Source organism: Phyllopteryx taeniolatus, chromosome 15 (genome assembly GCF_024500385.1).
Source record: "Phyllopteryx taeniolatus isolate TA_2022b chromosome 15, UOR_Ptae_1.2, whole genome shotgun sequence".
Taxonomy (NCBI): domain Eukaryota; kingdom Metazoa; phylum Chordata; class Actinopteri; order Syngnathiformes; family Syngnathidae; genus Phyllopteryx; species Phyllopteryx taeniolatus.
The window spans coordinates 20,584,696-20,604,923 of NC_084516.1; the positions used below are offsets into that span (position 1 = coordinate 20,584,696).

At 43.5% G+C, this 20,228-nt stretch overlaps 1 protein-coding gene across 8 annotated transcripts in view; it reads right to left on the reverse strand.

The window, feature by feature from the left end:
- Positions 1-20,228, reverse strand: part of shroom3 (shroom family member 3) — an 83,160-nt gene that overhangs the window by 37,558 nt on the left and 25,374 nt on the right. For 5 of the 8 annotated variants that reach the window (XM_061798895.1, XM_061798891.1, XM_061798890.1 and 2 more), the window contains 2 exons: positions 17,587-17,772; positions 2,324-2,449 (listed from right to left, as the gene is read on the reverse strand). In XM_061798895.1, coding sequence (XP_061654879.1) covers positions 2,324-2,449; positions 17,587-17,772 — 312 coding nt within the window. Of the gene's footprint in view, positions 1-2,323; positions 2,450-7,882; positions 8,478-17,586; positions 17,773-20,228 lie in introns of those variants that run through there. The other 3 variants (XM_061798893.1, XM_061798892.1, XM_061798894.1) reach the window with 3 other exon arrangements.

Sequence of the window (20,228 nt, forward strand, 5' to 3'; positions counted from 1 at the left end):
TGACTGGTTAGCACATCTGTGTCACGGTTCGGAGGACCCGGGTTCAAATCCGGGCTCGTCTGTGTGGAGTTTGCATGTTCTCCCCGTGCCTGCGTGGCTTTTTTTGTCATCTGTGTCACGGTTCGGAGGACCCGGGTTCAAATCCGGGCTCGTCTGTGTGGAGTTTGCATGTTCTCCCCGTGCCTGCGTGGCTTTTTTGTCCGGGCACTCCGCTTTCCTCCCACATCCCCAAAACATGCACGCTAGGTTGATTGAAGACTCTAAAAATTGCCCGTAGGCGTGACTGTGAGTGTGAATGCTCGTTTGTTTCTATGTGCCCTGCGATTGGCTGGTTCAAGGTGTACGCCCGGAGTTAGCTGGGATAGGCTCCAGCACCCCTAGTGAGGATAAGTATGACTTATAGTATGTTTGTTGCTCTTCCACTAACATTTCCTCCTGGCTTCACTTGAAACTTAATTTTGCGCTTGTGGTTTTGATTGTACTGTATCATTTTTATGAAACCATAAAAACGACTGACAGTCAACGGGGAAGCAGATTGTTGCAGAGAGAGGACGTGGGGGAAAATAAACCCGAGAGTGGGGATATAAGCATTGCATCCCTTCGTTGTGCCTGGCCCGACGTACATCGCTCACATGCATTTTGGCGACGACGACTGCAAACTTTGGTATTTCTTCCACGGGTACCTATGCACGTGTAAGGTACATCTAATTATAAATATAGGTAATTCAATATTGTTGTAAAAAATCAATGTATATGTATACTGTTTATACTGTATTTGTATGGCTTGGCGGCCGCCTGGGTCTCGCTAGTTTAAAAAAACTGGACATGTACTTTTGTCGTGTGTGAAAATGTATGTGCATTTGGATTGGCTGTAATCTGCGACATCGCTACATCGTGCAAAACCAGTGGCTGAGTTATCGGCCACTCATGAAATTAGCTGCTGAACACTGTACACTGCGCCAAAGTTCACTCGGCTTTAGACACAAGACTCGGTGTGCGGCAGGCCTTAAATACGGCGGTTTTTTGACACCTGTTGTGCACAGTGGGGGAACATGCAATTTAGCGCATGCTATTGTGGATTTGAGTAAATCAGGCACATAGTGTCATCATAGGTTACAATTGCAAAACCCTTCACACCGGCCCAGAACACAGGCCTTTCCTCTTGCACCACAAGCCCACAAAGTCACACAGATAAATGACCAAGGAAAGCGTGTTGTGTGACTCTCAATGAAAAGAATTCTGCATTTAAAACACAACACAACAGGCGATTCACATGTTCCATGTCCACTCTGTTTCACATGGCATTAGGGAGACTTGTATCATATTCAACACATTGTCATTCGATGACAAGGAGAAATAAAACAAAAAACAAGTTTCGTGTAACAAACAACATACCAAAAACGACTGCCATTTGACATATTTAGGATGCGAAACATTTATTTAAGATTGACACAACGTACAGCTTTCGCTGTATGTTGTGTCAATATATCTGAATGTTTTCCTGTTTGGAAGCAAACATACTCATAAGTCATAACTTCGACATCCACGGAAGAATGGCTCTCTATAACAACCGCTATTTGAATCTCTCAGCTTGAAGCAATGTGGAGGAAAATAAAACATGACGATGTTCTCGATCCAAATATTTACCCTACATTTAACATTTAAATCAACAAAATTCATAATGTCATTGCACATTTTTTTCCCCCCATTTGCATTTTCAAATGATCTGCTCAAAACATTACATTCAGTGATATCTATCTGTAGCAAATGAATAGATGCATTCATTGACATATAGTCATGATTGCATTTTGAATTTCATACCACTAGAGCGGTATCACCCATGGCCGACGTTCCATCCATCCATCCGTTTTCCGTAGTCCTTCCCCTCACTAGGGGCGCGGGCGTGCTGACGCCTATCCCAGCTGACTCTGGGTGAGGGCTGCGGTCCACCCTGAACCGGTCGCCAGCCAATTGCAGGGCGTATAGAAACAAACAACCATTCGCACTCACATTCACACCTATGGGCAATTTAGAGTCTTCAATGAACCGAGCGTGCAAGTTTCGGGGACGTGGGAGAAATCGGAGTACCCGGAAAAAAAAACTCACGCGGGCACGGGGAGAACATGCAAACTCCACACAGGGGAGGCCGGATTTGAATCCGAGTCCACAGAACCGTGGGGCGAATGTGCTAAAACAGTCCGATGTTCCGTGCATTTGGAAAATGATTCAGACAAAGGTTTGTTTGCTGCAGTATTTTACAAAGGCAGTTGTGTTGGTTTTGTTTTCGATATCATTTTGAGGTAGCTGTTGATAACACACTGACCTTGCATGGTAATTGTGGTGCCAGCCACTGCTCATGGTGACCATCCCTTCCTGGTCTGACTCCTGCTGACCTTCACTCAGTTTTGTTGAATGCCACGAGTGAGGACGAGATGCCGTCTCACTGCGTCTGTGGGGTTCATACACGGAAGAAATTGGTTTTGCAGCGTGAGACTATTGGCCGAGTTTCATTTTTGGACATTAAGTGAATCAAGTGAAGAATGATTACCTACATTTACAGGACATTTCATTAGGTACACCTGCAGAAAGCTACCGTATTTTCACGACCATAAGGCGCACTTAAAAGTCTTACATTTTCTCCAAAATGGGCGGGGCCCCTTATAACGCGGCGCGCCTTGTGTGTGCACCGAGTTCCAACATCTATAAATGTTGTTGTGTGATGAGCGCTCAGCTTGACTTTTTCAAAAACGATTTTTACCGCTTGACTTACGGGAGCATTTCCTGCCGACACGCTGCTTCTAAAGAGAAAAACGGACGTGGCTGAGGGGAGCATGCGGACGTAAAGGGGGAAGGTTGCGCGTGACAGAGGACACTAAAGCCACGCCCCCAGTAGGTATATAGCGCCGGGGTGTGCATTGTGTGCAAAACAACATCGGTTTGGCTAAGGACCCCCGAAAATGGCACCTACGAAGAGACACTGCAAGCTGTCAGTTAGGCGGAGGAACATGGGAATCGAGCAGCCGTGCGAGAATTCAAGATCAACGAATCCGTGGTTCGCAAGTGGAGGAAGCAGGAAAACAAGTTCCGCAAAGTCAAGAAGACGAAGCTGAGTTTCCGCGGAAACAAGGCGAGGTGGCCCGAGTCGGAAGACCAACTCGAGCAATGGATTCATGAGCAAAGAACAGCCGGGAGAAGCGTCTCTACCGTCACCGTTCGACTGAGTGCAATAACGCTTGCAGAAGAAATGAAAATCCAACATTTTCAAGGAGGTCCATCTTGGTGCTTTTATGAAACGGTGCCATTTATCCATCCGGGCAAGGACTACCGCGGCGCAGCAACTTCCAGCGGATTACAAGGAAAAGCTGGCGTGGGAGCGATGGAAGACAGATGGCGAACGCAGCTTTACTAAGACTCGGAGGCAACGCCGGGCCAGTTACGCCACCATTTGTGAATGGATTGTGGACGCTTGGGCTAACGTATCTGTTTGACTGTTGTCTGAGCTAGCTTTGGCGAAAGCCGGCATCATTGCCGAACAGCCCCCCGGCAACGGGACTGACTCCGACAATGACGAGAGGGAAGCCGGCGTGTTCGATGGAGAACTTGCCCAGCTGTTCATTTCGATGAGGAGGACTTTGATGGATTTGTGGATGAGGATTGATCCAAAAATAACTTGAGTACATTGTTAAATACTTCAATAAAGTACAACCGAACACAGTTTTGCTCCCGCTGCCTTTTTAAAAACATTGAAGCTAGCGTATGTTTTACCATGCCTGCGCCCCATAATACGGTGCGCCTTGTGTATGTATGTGTTCAATACAGAAACAGACCCCGCGACTGAGACTGCGCCTTTTCATACGGTCGTGAAACTCCGGTCATCAGAATTGGAAATTCACAATGTACTCACTGAGAACTCTAACCAAATGTTTGCTATCGTTTTCCAGAAGTGCACTGTGTCAAATGAAGAGGTGTTTCCTTGGAGGAAGAGACATTCCTTCCGCCCCCTCATTCAACCGCTCGTTTTGTTTGAAAGCATCTCTGGGGCCTCACAACATAATCCAGTTTTATAAATGGGATTGTACAATGTACGTTTGCATATATTTTCTTTTTCCCAAAAACATTGGTGAAGTAGTTCCCTAAAAACAAATGAATTATTATGACAGATGGGCATTTTACCCAAAGATCTACAAGTCGAGATCAAATGTCAGGCCTATTTCATGCTGCAGGAAACCAACAATTCAAAGTTTATGTTAGGAATGAGAATAAAAAACATTTTCAGAGTTTGGATATTGAGTATTTTCATGTATTCATCTTGTGGAGTCCCCCCACAGTAACAAGACAAATATCCACAGCTACATGGTGCCGTTCCACTGGGATCTGACTCACTTTTAGACGCTCTTTCCCTTTCTTTCTTTCTTTCTTTCTTGGCCAGAAAATGCTACATGAATGATCTCAATCCAAATATTTTTTTACACAACCAAACCAAAAATCCATTCAATATACACGTATGTGGGCAAAAAGAAACAGGATGCAACCTGTTGATCTGTTCTAAGTGAAGAGAATCTCCAAAGCATGGAAGGGAAAATGAGAAAAATGGAAGGAAGCTTTGAAACGTGGAAAATTTGTCATTGAAATTGACATCAACGTTCAGATGATGAATGTTCACCAGTCCTGTCTGCGTTGCTGCTGTTTACATGCTACAATAGTTCAACTTCGAACTGAAAACCAATAAATGGATTGACTATATTCTCCCATTAATACTAGGACATGAATTCTAACTGTGGACACGGTACAAGGAGAAACTGAGCTTTATGGAAAGATGCTTAGGGAACACGGCTTGGGGACCTGGGATAGAACATACAACCTTTCAGTTGAGAGATGACCAATTTACCAGAGAATGCTCAACATTGTAAAATGAATTGGACAAATAACATTTGTTGCAAGCGCTCATGACATGTGATGCCATGGGGAGAGACCATCACCGATTTATGGGTTTGGACATTTCAACTTTGAATTAGTAACAATCTGGCTGATCCTTTTACTGTGCATAAATAAAGACTTCAATCTATTATTACCGAAACTTTGTAAGGCTAGCACAGTGTCCTTGTGGTTAGCACTGCTGGCTCAGATCACAAAAGGCTTCATTTTCTACGTTGGGCTGGGACCTTCCTCTGTGGAATTTGCAGATTCTCCTTGTAGCTTCCCTCACAGCTACAAAAATGTTTATATGGTTACTGTATATGGTCATCTTTCTCTGTGTCAGTGCCAGGACCCAGCCAGTGGGGGTCCTAGACCAATTTTAGTGGGGGGGGGGGGGGGGGGGGGGGGATAGCCTGAGGCTTTCTCAGATGGCCCGTAAGAGCTGTGTGTGTGTCTGTCTATGTTTATATATATATATAGGCGTAACGGTGGACAATTGGAGTGCGTACATCTGCCTCACAGTTCTGAGGACCGGGGTTCAAATCCCAGCCTCGCCTGTGTGGAGTTTGCATATTCTCCCTGTGCCTGCGTGGGTTTTGTCCGGGCACTCTGGGTCCCTCCCACATCCCAAAAGCATCCACGGTAGGTTGGTTGAAGACTCTAAATTGCCCGTCGGTGTGAATGTGAGCGCCAAGGGTTGTTTGTTTGTATGTGCCCTGCGATTGGCTGGCGACCATTTCAGGGTGTACCCCACCTCTCGCCCGAAGATAGCTGGGATAGGCTCCAGCACGCCCGCGACCCGCGTGAGGATAAAGCGGTACACAAAATGGATGGAGATATATATATATATATAGATATATCGAATAGACACATACATGTAACGTGTTGGTTAGACAGTGATGCTGCTCTAAATCCTCAAAGCATGAAAGGGAAATGAAAGGAAATGAAAGGAGCATTTGAAACCTGGAAAAGTCTTTTTCAAATCTGTCATTCAAATTTACCTCAATCTTCAAATATATATACAGTTCATATACATTATTGGACATTTATGGACTATTTCTTGCACTTGTTGTATTTGTCTGCCCAAACATGAATATTTGACTTGAGAAAAGACTTTAGCCCTATTTTACGATCATAAGTAACTGTAAAACATGCTTCTTTTGGGGTACGTGCTAATCTTGCTCACACAAATGCACGCGCGCACACACACACACACTTTGTTGTGCTAAATGTTTAAGAGTGAGTCTTCTGTTGATAGTGAAAGAGGAGCTAAATCCACCCAATGGCCAATGGCCACATTCACATTCGTTTTGATTTGACTATTTGTTGTTTTCATTTCCATTTGACATATCGCCCCAACATACAAATGAGAAACTTACCTGGAAAAAAATAAGTTTAAGTAAATACTAAATGAACATTTCTGATGGGGGTTTAAAAAAGTCACTTTTACATAACTCCAAAGTAATAATTGCAAGATTCAAACAGAAAGCCTCCAAATCTATAGCTGCACTGATGATAGAATTTTGTTTCCATCAAAGGCAACACCATTTTAAGAACAACCATCCCGATGACGTCACGTTTCACATCAATCTGGATACGCTCGGCTGCTCCATATTTATTCATGCAGACAAACAGGAAAAGATTGTATCTGCGTAAGTACTTGTCGTAGACAGAGACGTGAAGTCCTGCATGTCTCCGAACCTCATGAACCTACGTAATGACAGGACGTGACTGGAATACCTCAGTGTTTTATCATTTGTGCTACCAATACACAAAAAGCCCTCCATGCATTTGCTGTACTGTTCATGATGTGAGTCGCTGATGGTCTAGTGGTGCAATCGCCTGACTTCGGTGCAGGCAGCGTGGGTTCAGTTCCCACTCAGTGACGGTGTGAAAGTGAGTGTGATTAGTTGTCCTTGTCTATATGTGTCCTGCGACTGACTGGCGACCAGTTCAGGGTGTAGTCTGCCTTCGCCCAAAGTCAGCCGGAATAGGCTCCGGCGCCCCGCGACCTTAAACATGATAAGCGGTATTGAGAATGAATGAATTGTCTCGCCGCGCTGCACTATTTGCATATACTGGCCACTCATGTGCCAGAGGAGCATCTGCCCCACTTGCACACTGACTGAGGAGTCTCTGCAACATTTGCACAACCGACATTGTCCCAGATCATCGCGCTACTCGTCACTTTAAACCGCATCCACTCCTCGAAGTCTCGGCGCCCTTTGCGCGATGCTCATTGCGATATTAGTCATTCGAACTGCTCCAAGTGCTAGAGGACTCTGCATTTGTTTTAAATGTACCGGCATTACCAGATAACGAGCAACCCTTTACTGCTCAGTGACTGTTTTTTTTTTTTTTTTTTGGTCAATGTCTTTCTGTCTCCAAAGCGTTCTCTGTCCATTGACCGTCTGTTGTCGTACTCGAGCGGCTCCGACTACCGGAGACAAATTCCTTGAGTGTTTTTTTGGACATACTTGGCAAATAAAGATGATTCTGATTCTGATTCTGATTCTGATTTAGCATGTTCAGGATTGCTAGGAAGCAGGGAGAATGCCAGCTGATTCAGGGTGAGAGGCTACACCCTGCACCGGTCACAGGGCAATTCCTATTGGGGAGTCGGTTGGACTTTATGCAGTCGGCTACTGTATGTAAACCGCTATAGCAGCAAATGTCCCTTCAATCTATTGTTGACCCTAACCAATGACTATAACCACTACAGCACCAATGGCCCCTTACAAAAGTACTAACGCATTTTCCCTTAAGTTCAGGAGTCAGTTCTGAAACCTGGGACATAGTAGTCAGAATAACTAAAACATGTATTGTACACTGACACTTTTAATTGGATCGTACTAAATCATTCACAGAGAGATACACGCATCGTCTTCCAATAGATGAGCTTGTTGTTGCAAAAAGCCCCTACTACTTAGCTTGCTATCAAATAAATAAATGTGACCCATTGTACCTGGATGTGAATCTGAGGACTCTCGAAATGAGGCCAGTCGCCAGGTTGTTGACGCTGGCCTCCGACGGTGACCGACACAGCGCCACCTCGGACCGGCCCAGCTCCGCTTTCTTCTGCTTCTTCCGGAGCTTCCTACGATAGAATACCTCCAACAATTCCATGGCCTTGGTCCAAAGTCCACTTTTTGTAGTTTATATTGACGGCTCTCTTACATAAACTCAAAATCTCTTGGTCCTCCTCGAAAGGAACTGTTTTGATCTGCGCAATTTTGTTCTGCTTATTATGACACCTTTAACCTTTAGCCGTCTTCCACATCCGATCTCATTTCATGGTTCAAACCTAAGATCCAGTCTATCATCCGTCATCGACGTCTACTAACATTGAGTCGTACTATACTTTTCAGCAAAATGACATAGAAAACCCTTGCACATTGAGCCTCCACCACTGCGTCTCTTCCCCTCTACTTCCATCCTGGTACTGGTGGACTCGAGAGAGTGGCGCTGCTCCGGCCCCTGACCCTGAGCTTGTTGCGCAATTGAAGCAATTACGAGTCATTAGGCTGCCGCATGTTAAAAGCATGAAGTAAACACATCCAGTCCAGCTGGATGGTAGCAATGGTTGTCGTTCTGAGAGAGAGAGAGAGAGAGAGAGAGAAAATGAGTAGCAGGGAAGGGCAGGAGGATGGACTGAGATAAGAGTTGTTAGTTAGTTAGAGAAAAGAGATTGTGACAAAACTAAAAGACTGATAGAGAGAGTGGTGTGTTTAGTGGTAACATTTGACATGACACACGAAATAAAGAAACGGCAGGATAGAAAAACAGATGAAAGAAGCAATCATAAGAGAGAACTTAAATCAATTAACATTAGAAGGGGCAAAGAGAAGTCATCCATTTTTATTCTCTGTGTTATTATAATTCACTATTCACAAATGTTTTTGCATGTTATTTTAGATGCTTCTTTGATCACCTTAATCGGTTTAAACACCTCTAATTTCGTTTATACAATGACAATAAAGGCTTTCCGTTGAGGGAGAAGCGGAATGGGAAGAATGTTGCAGACTGAATCATCTTTTTGAAGAAGCCTTGAAGCTGTGGGGAGAGTCATCTCATGATGTAGCATCTGGTTCGTGCTTACAACAAATGTTCCACAATTATAATAAAAAGAAATGATTAAACACCCATTTAGCCAAAGCAACTTGATATGCTCAGTCTGTTTGGCTCCACAGATCTAAGGGATGACAGGCACACCCCTTTTTTATTGATGGACCTCCAAACATGCGTTCAGTAGTAAACACAGTATTCTGATGAGATTACTTTCATTGGATTTATTTCATAGAGAATTCAAAAAAAGAAATCACATGCTCTGCTCGAAGGTGATGTAGCATGTGTGCGCATGTCTCACTGGCCATGATCAACTTCCGTATCTGCTACAAAAGTCAATTTCACATTAATGATGAAGGATAGTGATATCATTTCCAAATGGATTTCTGTGGCATTCACATTCTCTCAGCATGCACACACAGAGTTGTTAACATTTGCAGTGAGAGTCACTTAATAGTAACTAAAAAAAAAAAATAGTCATATTTTACATCAGTCACCACGGCATTATTTGAAAGCCCTTGTGACCGGTGGCGCAAATGATTGGCAAACCTTTTTTAACTAGCCTAGCATATATTTCACACTGGCCATCTTGTCATTATGTGTGACACGACATTTCCACAGCTTCTTCCCGGCTCCCTGTAGCGCATGTGAGGGATCCACGGGGAACGGGGCGTTGTCGTCGACTCCGGAATCTGCTGGCTTCTGATGCAGTATCAAACGACTTTCTCACCGCATTCCCGATAAATTGCTTCATCAGAGGTGTGACGATGGAGCCAAGATCACACCGACATGCAGGTTGCTCTTGTTCTTGTCAGCGTGGTAGCGACAATTGCTGCCTCTTTCACAACGGCCACCTAAGCTAGGATTTTCACAGTTTTTACCCAGCGTCGGGGGGGGGGTGTCAACCTATGAATTTGCACGTTTCAGTCGTAAGAGGCGTAACGGACGTACAATACTGCCAGCTATGACCAGAGTGGGAGGTTTAACGCCCGTGACACACTGTCCATGCACCTTTGTGTTGAAAGCAATTGTCGCTGTCATGCTGATGTCGCTCTGGATCTAACTATGTTAATGGAGCAACCTGCGTAAATGTGTCGGCAAGTTTTGTGTGAAAGGCACAGACGAATTATTCCCGGCTCTACTCTTATGCCTCTGTTGCGGTGATTTACGGTGACTGCATTGACTGCAAAGACAGTAGTCAGTCACTTTTTATACGTCCTAAAAGTTACATCAGAAGAAAAGAGAATGTCACTATAAAAGTAAAATATATATTATAACATGCATTACTGACTATTATAGAAGTTTTAGGTGACTACAAAACTTCAAGACAAGGAGATGACACAAATTAGCTCTTGACAATGACAAATGAATAATGGGCTCTGGAGATACTGTTGATTTTTAGGGTTGACAATTGCATGTTTATTCTGTCTAATTGGACTCACCAAAGTTGCGTCAAATGAAATTGTGTTTCATTACTCTTAGGTGAGCCTTACTGATTGCATTAACGGCATTAAGACCCATGACTATCACGAACAGTACATGTACAACTTTCTTTTTATCTTAACTAGAATGCATTAATAAGCTAAACCGGGTGGGTACATATTAACATTGGTATTTTCACTGATTTTATTGCAACTACATCCACTCATCTGACTTTACCTTGAAGTGGAAAAATACAAGGAGGAAAGAAAATGCGACATATTCCAGACCAGACAAATTGTGTAATTACGGTTTTAATGGGGAGTGTTTAGCCCAAACACAAAGTGTGTTTCTCAACAAAAGTGCCGTGGGAAACTGTCGCTACACACCATAATAACGGCAATCTCTCCGATCTGCCCGGAAATCAAAATAGATGTTTGTCAAAACATGCGCATGAAACTATGTTAATAGCTGGTGTGTGTGTGTGTGAAAGTGTGGAAGCATGCCGTTTGTGTGTGTGTGTGTGTGTGTGCTTATCACTTAAGGATTTTGAAGAACACTTTAAGATTCTGACAGAACCACCTTCAGGACATGTTCCTCAGACATTTTCAAAACTACTGGGACTACAGTAACAAAGGCGCATGTGCATTCCAAAGCCAAGTAGAGTATTCAATTTGTCGTATCCAGTCACAACGATCCTATTTTTATACTACTTTATACAATAAAGTAATACTCTTATTTGTATTCATTTATGACGAACGGTTAGAGATTAATAGTCAATGTGACATACAGGGGCAAGAGTCACCTGATAAAAGGGAATTATGTGTGTTGTGTGTTTAAAGCAAGTGTGTGATGATCTCATTTTTTGAAAATGTGATGAGTCAGTAGAACGAAATATCAACTGGGAATAAATGAAGCGAGATAAGGTGGAGGAGGGGAAAGGAGAGGCTAGAGAGATGAGAGAAGGGAGGAACTGAGATAAACGCTGGACAGGACGGAGGAGGGAGGGAAGATGAGAAATGGACTAAAGGTATGGTGGGAGGGAAGGAGAGAATAAGGCTACGTTCATACTGCAGGGCATGATGCCCAGTCGGATTTGACACACACACACACACACACACACAAAAAATGATCTTTTTATGCAGTCGTTCACATTACAAAACCAAATACGGCTTCTGCTGAGGACAAAGCAGGACGTCGCATCGCGCGTGCGCACGGCTACGAGACTTCCGTCAACACGGCCCCTCGCATTGGTCTCGTCATGACGCATTTGTGGTAACTTTAAAGATTTTGTGCATATTTTCTGACATGTATCAGTTCAAAAGCATCTTCGCCACTGAGTGTTTTATGCTCCTTTGTCTGCCATTTGCTTTTGCCGCGCGTCTGTTTTGTGCAACAACTGTGACGTTTGACGCCTTTCGATGACGCACAGGTCGGATGAGTGCCCCGTGAGCGTCCATACTGGACTCGCGTACATTTATTTAGACAACGCATCTACTCGGTCGGATATGAAAAAATCGGAATGTTCACGTGTCAGTGATCCTCCAGTGTGAACATCCATCCATCCATCCATCCATCCATCCAACCAATTCCGTACCGCTTATCCTCACTACATAGCCTCAAAAGAAATTCTGGAGCCCAAAAAGAAAGTCTAAAAATGAGTAGGATAAAGGAAGAAGAGACGACAAAAGTCAAATGTGGAGAAGGAGAGAGGAAGTGGCAAGAAAATAGTTGAGAGGAAAGGAAGTTGAGAGATGGACAGATAAGGAGGAGAAGGAGAGGATATGAAAGGAATGGGGAATCCTGTTATCAATGTCCTTCGTCAATTAACACCCAATCTCGTGGGGCTCGGCTCCACTTCCTGTTTGGGAACCAATCAGACAGGAGAATCCTCCTCATCCACACCCAATGTTATCTGATAACAACTCAGAGCCGAGGGGATTGTGGGAGAAGAAAAGAGATATTCTGCTCTTTTTGAATCTGGAGCGTAGAAAATCCACACCTTTATCATGAAGATAAAGCAATGACCAGCAATGGCTTCCTCCTTGGCACGTAAAACACCCCTTTGTCATGGGCATTTGTCTGGTACTTTCGGGGTAACTCTACCTCTTTCTAATCTTATATTATATTACTATCTGTATAATGGTTTTCAATATCCATTTGACTGCTTTGAAAAACACAAAGTCTGTGGTGTCCGAAGACCTTTTCCCAGGACAGGGGTCTCTCAGAGTTAAGTTCCTATGGCAGCAATGTAACCCAAACCCTATACGTAGGTCAGAATCCGAATGCACCGAAGCCTATCGCTAAGCGGGGACGCACGACAACTATCAGCCTGATATTGGGGGGGAAATGACGTCACACTCATCGGTCTGATAACAAAAATCTCGTTATCAGTAACAAGAACCGTATCATTAAGATGCGCACCGGTCGCCACTTGCCAGCCTTTTGCGTTGGCTCCTTACGCTCATGGATATCAGGACCAAAATTCTTCACCTACGATACCAAAAACATTCAATAGCTGTAGTAAATTAGCTTACGATTGCCTGCGCTCGCTGAAATGACGAGCATCCAGTGACTTTGCGTTTGCAACTGCCACGCTCTGTGTTCTTTGGAGAGCAGATCGCGGGAAGAGCCGGCGGCCTCGCGTGGCAGCCCGAGCCGAGAGAGGAGCAAGCGAGGGCGGTTTGGCCACATGCCGCGGTTTGGCACAGTTGCCGCGGTGGGCTAACAGCTAAGCTAACAACAGCTAACCCCCGCAAACGCCGATCCTACGTTCCGATGTTCGCTCACTGGACAATAAATTCGCTCGTTTACAAATGGCATTAACATCAAAACACAAAACGGTCCTCCTTCATTGGGCGGGGAATGGGCAAGCGTCCACCAATGACGCGCGACTGGCGGCACCACCGCTCTCCCCCCGGCACGCTTCAGCACAACCACGAATGCAAATGTCTTTCGATAAACATTAACGCGAATGATGGCCTGTTCTCGTGTTGTTTCAAATAAAAAACATGAATATTTGAACCTGTGTATTATTTATTGTAATATAATTTTGAGAAGAAAAAAAAAGTTCATTATCAATACCATAGTATTGATTGTACAATAATAAAGTACATTTATACATCGTATCTCATCTCAATCTCGTTGTACTCGTGTATAGTGACAATAAAAATTCCTATATTACACTACATGTTATATACATATACATATAATACAAGCCCGATTCCAATGAATTTGGGATGTTGTGTTAAACATACATCAAAACAGAATACAATGATTTGCAAATCATGTTCAACCGATATTTCATTGAATACACTACAAAGACAAGATATTGAATGTTCAAAGTGATCAACGAGATTGTTTTGAGCAAATAATCCTGAACCTCGAATTTTGCGGCTGGGACAGCGTCACGTCTACCACCGAGGAATTACAGGTATTTGATATCAAATACAATTAAATATAACATACATAAATAGGGCGTCCCCACTGCGGCTTTCCATCAGTTTGGGATTATATTGGTGATTGGTATCGGTATCGGCTTGGAGAAGCAGCAAGTTATCGGTATCGCTGGGGGAAAAAAACTAACTGTTATACAGTTATCGTGCCCCCCGATCACTCACTTATGCTACCGCGAACGTAAAGTCATAATTAAAGTAAAAACACTTCTCAGTCAGAACTATAAAACCAATCAAATGAAAAACAGTAAGCGTGGCCGTAACTGAGTGGGCTTATTGTGCACCATTTGTAACTTCAAGCGTCGTCAACCGAGGGGACCCGCGGCAGTGTGTACATATTCGACCATCAATGGATGTTGCTCGAAAACTATTATTGCACAAGTGCAAACAAGCAGCAGCAGACCGACTTAAAGCTGCCAAGTTCCCAAAGCAATCAAAGAATCGTCTTAAATCACACTGCAGCACCATCGTGAGGCCTTGACGCTCACCACATTCTAACGCACACACACAACCTGACCTCCATAGGAGGATGAAAGTGGTTGGAGACAAGTGACGGCATTTCTAGACTGTTTGTATGGACCAAGAGTACACATGAGAAAGAGAGAACGAGAGGAGAGAAGGGTGATTGGTTGAACACCGTCGTCGATTAAAAGCAGAGCGCTGACTTCGTTCAGAACATACCTTGTACTGCGCAACGGTCGGAACCGTTTACTAGAGTCTGCATGATGGAAAATTCAAATGATACTCAGTATCTTGTGTGATATTACGGAATGAAGTATGGCCAAGGATAACTTCATGGCAACATTTTTCCAACAACACTCGAATGCCTCACCATTCAATGTAAGGGTTAACGTTTCTGTAATAATTAACTACTGTACAGGTAGAAGCGCTTTCACTGAAAAGTCCTTTTGCTTACAGTATTGCTATTCAGGAATGTTCACATTTATTGTTTAACAAAATAGTAAAGCACCTTATTATTTCTTGATTAAGACATCAAATTACAGCCATTTATTGATCTTCGTGAACATTGTAAACACTAAAGGTGTTGATTATTTCTGACCAGCTCAAAATCAGTGTCCTCATTTCCAAAATGGTAAAATGTCAAGAGCTCACTTCAATTGAAATAGCATAGATGAAAGCACTTTATGATGCCGGTTGGTCTCTTTGTGAAAGGGAGTGTAATAAATGGGTTATGCACTAGTATGTAGTAAAGAGTCATTTATTTGCCACAGCGTGTTTAGCGAGATTTGGGGAGCAGAACCGCAAGAAGCCATATGAAGTCTTCAGGCCTGATACTCCCAAAACTACTAACACGGTGGCAAATCCTCAGACAACCACTGATGAGAGTTTTGCGAGTCTCACTCCTTACGAGAAAAACTTAGAAGGGCCACAAAGCTATTACCGCAGCCTTTACAAAATGTATAGCCAACTGCATGATACCGGGGCGGCACGGTGGACTAGTGGTTAGAGGGTCAGCCTCACAGTTCCGAGGACCGGGGTTCAAATCCCGGCCTCGCCTGTGTGGAGTTTGCATGTTCTCCCCGTCGTGCCCGCGTGGCTTTTCTCCGGGCACTCCGCTTTCCTCCCACATCCCCAAAAAAAACATGCATTCATTGGAGACTCTAAAAATTGCCCGTAGGTGGGACTGTGGGTGCGACTGGTTGTTTGTTCGTATGTGCCCTGCGATTGGCCGGCAACCGGTTCGGGGTGTACCCCGCCTCCTGCCCGATGACAGCTGGGATGGGCTCCGGCACGCCCGCGACCCGCGTAAGGGAGAAGCGGTTCAGAAAGTGGATGGATGGATGGATGCATGATACCAATTAGTAGCACGGACAAAGAAGCCTTTTTGGCTCCATTGAAGGAAGTGGACCAGAGATTCCGGGTGCTGTTGCAAAACTACTTATGCCAAGTCGCCATTCCACATACGTATGCACATGCATATACATACATACATATTATATCGACTGAACTGCATCAAATGGACTTTTACGCTCACACCACAGACCTTGGAAGTTGGAAGACCAACTCGAGCAATGGATTAATGAGCAAAGAACAGCCGGGAGAAGCGTCTCTACCGTCACCGTTCGACTGATCGCAAATAACTCGGGGCTTGCCGTCATTCCGGGAGGCTTGACGAACCGCTGGACGTCGGTGTAAAGAGGGCCTTCAAAGTGACAGATGGCGAACGCAGCTTAACTAAGACTCGGAGGCAGCGCCGGGCGAGTTACGCCACAATTTGTGAATGGATTGTGGATGCATAGCTTTCGTAAAAGCCGGCGTCATTTCTGAGGAGCCGCACGGCAACGAGACTGACTCCAACCTGCCGTGTTTGATGAGGAACTTGCCCAGCCGTTCATTTCGGATACAGAAGATGAGGACTTTGATGGATTTGTGGATGAGGATTGATCCAAAAATTAAATACTTCAATAAAGTACAACCGAACTGAGTTTTGCATGCTACCGTATGTTTGAAGCTAGCGTATGTTTTACCATGCCTGCGGCCAATCATACGGTGCGCCGTATGTATGTATGTATGTGTTCAATACAGAAATCGAGCCCGCAACTGAGACTGCCCCTTTTCGTACGGTGCGCCCTACGGTCGTGAAAATACGGTACGCATTATTGTGAGGCAAATAGGAAAAAACTAAACAGCCAAGCATTGAGGAAATGCTTTGTGAAATAATTTCACAAATGATTCACCCCCAACCCACCGCTCGGCTGCAAACGTAATCACAAATGCGTGGTTAACTTTGTCAAAGTATTTTCTAGGTATTGAATTGAGGTATTCTTTACTCAAAATATGTGGTTTAAATGTACCCAATTCAAGTTGCTGCAAAATTGTTGCACTAAATTTACAGGGTAAATTATATAGGTTCTTTTTTGACAGTGTATATGCCGTATGTTTCTTTAAGAAAATTGAAATCAGCTGGAAGTAAATATTGAAATATAAAAGCTATTGTTCAATTTATGGTGAAAAGGGATTTGGTGGGGGAAAAGTGAACAAAAACGGAATTTCGGTGCAGATTTTCAGCCAGAATGAAAAGAACAAATCCATTTAGCAAGAAACATGAAGTAGACCCATTTTATTTGCTTTGGTGGGCCACGAGAATTTAGGTGGTGACCCGGACCTGGCCCCCGGGCCAGAGTTTGACACCGTTGCTCCGGAGGGGGGGAAAGAGGCTGACAATTTCAGCTTTTTCGTTGTACATCTCAACACGTCAATGTATCTGATCAGTTCATCCACAGTCGCGAAGGGTGTAGAATCAAACCACGATTACTGCTTTTTTTCTTCCTCAAGCAACAGAATTTGACTTGTCACATACTCAACTCATGTAACAGTCAATGCAAAACTACTAAGGCAGGACAAAGCCACTAAAGAAGACACAGGGAACATTGTCAGGTGATCACCATGGAAATGTTGGCTGTTTGAACCCTGACTCCCAAACACACAACCGGCGTTAATAAATCCTCTTGACACTGGCGCATACACAAAGGAAGTGTAGCCAGAGATTCTACCACAAGGGGTCATGACCTGCTCAACTGGCACTAGTACACTTGTCACTGATTTGTTTATGTCCTGTTTAACCTACAACACTCACAGCGTACACACTCATAGAGGATTCATGCAGAAACAAACTATTTTTGTCTTCATTCAGTAGCCTAGATGATTCATTTCATCGCTTCATGTTCTTCTCCCGGTGTGACTGACAAACTGTATCCGTGTCATGTACCTGTTCTTGATGCGTAGCTGGACTCCTCCTGTTGAACACGGTCTGCTGCGATGGGTTGTTTTTGGTTGTCGTCGATGCGGTGGTGGTGACGTCGGAGAAAGACGAGGAGGAGGGGAAGGGGCAGAAAAAGGAGGACATGAGGGAGGTGAAGACCCAAATTCCTCAATGTATCCAGGATCAAACTCCCTGAGGATAGAAAAGGGAAATGATTGTTTACAAAGTTATCTGCTTCAATAACCAAGGGAATGCAAAATGGAAATAATTCATACTGTTCTTGCTTTGAGCTTACGATCACATTCTTTATCTCATTTTGTGTTGTCAAGTGCCATTGATTTATTTATGGGGTTGGGGTGTTTCATAACATGCCTATTTGTCCTATTACTCTCATTGTATAGTCACTGTGTGACAGACATAATAAACCCAGTTATTGTGTTAACCACCGAGTTTGGCAATTGATGTGAAGGCTCCAGACACTCATGTAAATCATTTCCTCATACACCATAACATACTAAATCAGCAGATCTCAACTACCGATACCCAAAAGTAGCTCGGTCACGTTCCGTGTGAGTGGAAAGTTCATGCAAGTTAAAAATATATTGAAAACGATTTCATGCCCATGGGATGTTACCCTTTTATTTTCAAAATATTTGTCTTTTTAAAGACAAGTGCTGGGAACTTGCAGCAGACGAGCGTCGTTTCTACTATTTGTTTATTCTGCTGTTTGACGGCAAAAAAAAATGGAAAACTAAAAAAAAGCTCCAATTTTGACTCAGAGTTTATAAAATAGGGATTTCTGTACAAAGGACAGAAACTCCAGCGCATTATATGGAGGATGTGAACAAACCTAGAAATGTCATGTCCCTCCTTAATTTATGCTCGCTCTGAATGAAGATCCCCTCATCTATTTTTGCTGTAAACTGAAAACATATGGATTTGACTTCAAAAGATGACTTTGAGACAAGATCCAAATTTCGACTTTTCTTTCGAGTTCCTGACATATGTATCTGATTGATACACGACAACAAGCTGACAACGTTTGTTTGAATAAGGAGCAAAGGTTTTGGAACATATGACAGATGTGTTTTGTTGCATAGGTACAGTATGTCCTATTACATTGATTATACATAGTGCATAATATCTAGACTGATTTGGATTACAATTTCAAGTTAGGTGTAACAAGCATGAGTGTCAGACAGCTGCACATGGATGGAAAAACAAGCTATTGTGAAGATGACAGCAGAAAAAAATGTATCAGCGCCACTGCCGCTGCCATCGCCAGCCAGTACAATGTCCCGAGGAAGGGAGAAACCGCTGGCAACAGACATTGAACAGGTGGAGCAATACAAAAAGGAAATGAAATAAAACAGCAGTTGATGACAATCGTTGTGAAACTGCATGAACCAAAGCACAGAGGCTCCACCGTAAAACGCCAACCACTGGTTGGGAAAAACAATGCGAAGGTCAGGTTGGAATATATATCTTGAACAATTCTGGAACAAAGTTGAATGGACTGATGAGATTGACTTTGAAATATTGATGAAAAGGCTCAAGCTTTGAGAAAGAAAGGATCTGCTCACTCTTCTTCATTGATGCAACACATGATCATTTAAAGATGCAAACAAAATGATTTTGAGATCTTTCCTCAAGCAGCAAGAAAATGACCAAATTTAGACTTCAATCCGATATAGCATGCATTCTACCTGCTAAATGCCCAAAACAAACAACAACAGGAAGAGATGGTGTTGGAATCCTGGAAAAATGTGATGTCAAGGGTCCATTGGCTTATTGCCGTTGTCACAAGCGTGGGATTGTAACAGAATTCAGGGCCTGGTTTACTAAGATCCTCAATAGCGGGCACTAGATTGGATGTTCACTGTAACCGACCGCACGCGCTGTTGGTGAGCATGTTCCGCCTGATCTGCTAAGATTGAGATCTTTTGTATTTGCTAGCACTGTTGGCAACAGGTGTAAAAGAATGCTTCTTAAAAGAGGCCTTTATGCTTTACGTAGCTCTGATGGGTTTCGCCATGCAATTGCAAAATGAAGTTTGAGGTAACACAATTGGAAGTGTCAGTGGAAGAGACAAACATATGACTGAGAAAATAAATCGATTGCTCCATTAATTTGGGAAATCCAAAAACGCATACAATCCATTGTGTATCAAAGCGGTTCTGTTTGATTTAACTTGTCCCAGGTGTGTGGCAATTGGAGATGCACACCGACAAACCTGCTCTGGGATAGGCCAGCACCAATTGTCATTGCGTGCTGAAACAACCCAGACGTAAGGAAGTTCAGAGCTAAAAGGAGTTTTCTCACAGGTAATATGGCATGACTCCTTCTTGTGACTGGCTTTAAGTCAGTCCTTGGATCATTCAGAAGCTCCAAAATTGCATTGCTGAAGAGACAATGTTCCAATTATTCTTGTTTTTTTCGCATTTTAAACATATTTACAAAACATGAATCACATTGCACATGCTAAATTCATCAATTTGCATACTCCACTCAGAACGCACAATATGAACTGCGCCGCAATTTTGCGCATTTAGCAGACGGAATCCTATCTTCAACATCCGTATGTGTGAGAAATGAAGTTTGAACCCGTTTTCGCATTCGGAAATCTTTAGTAAATCAGGCCCTTAGTC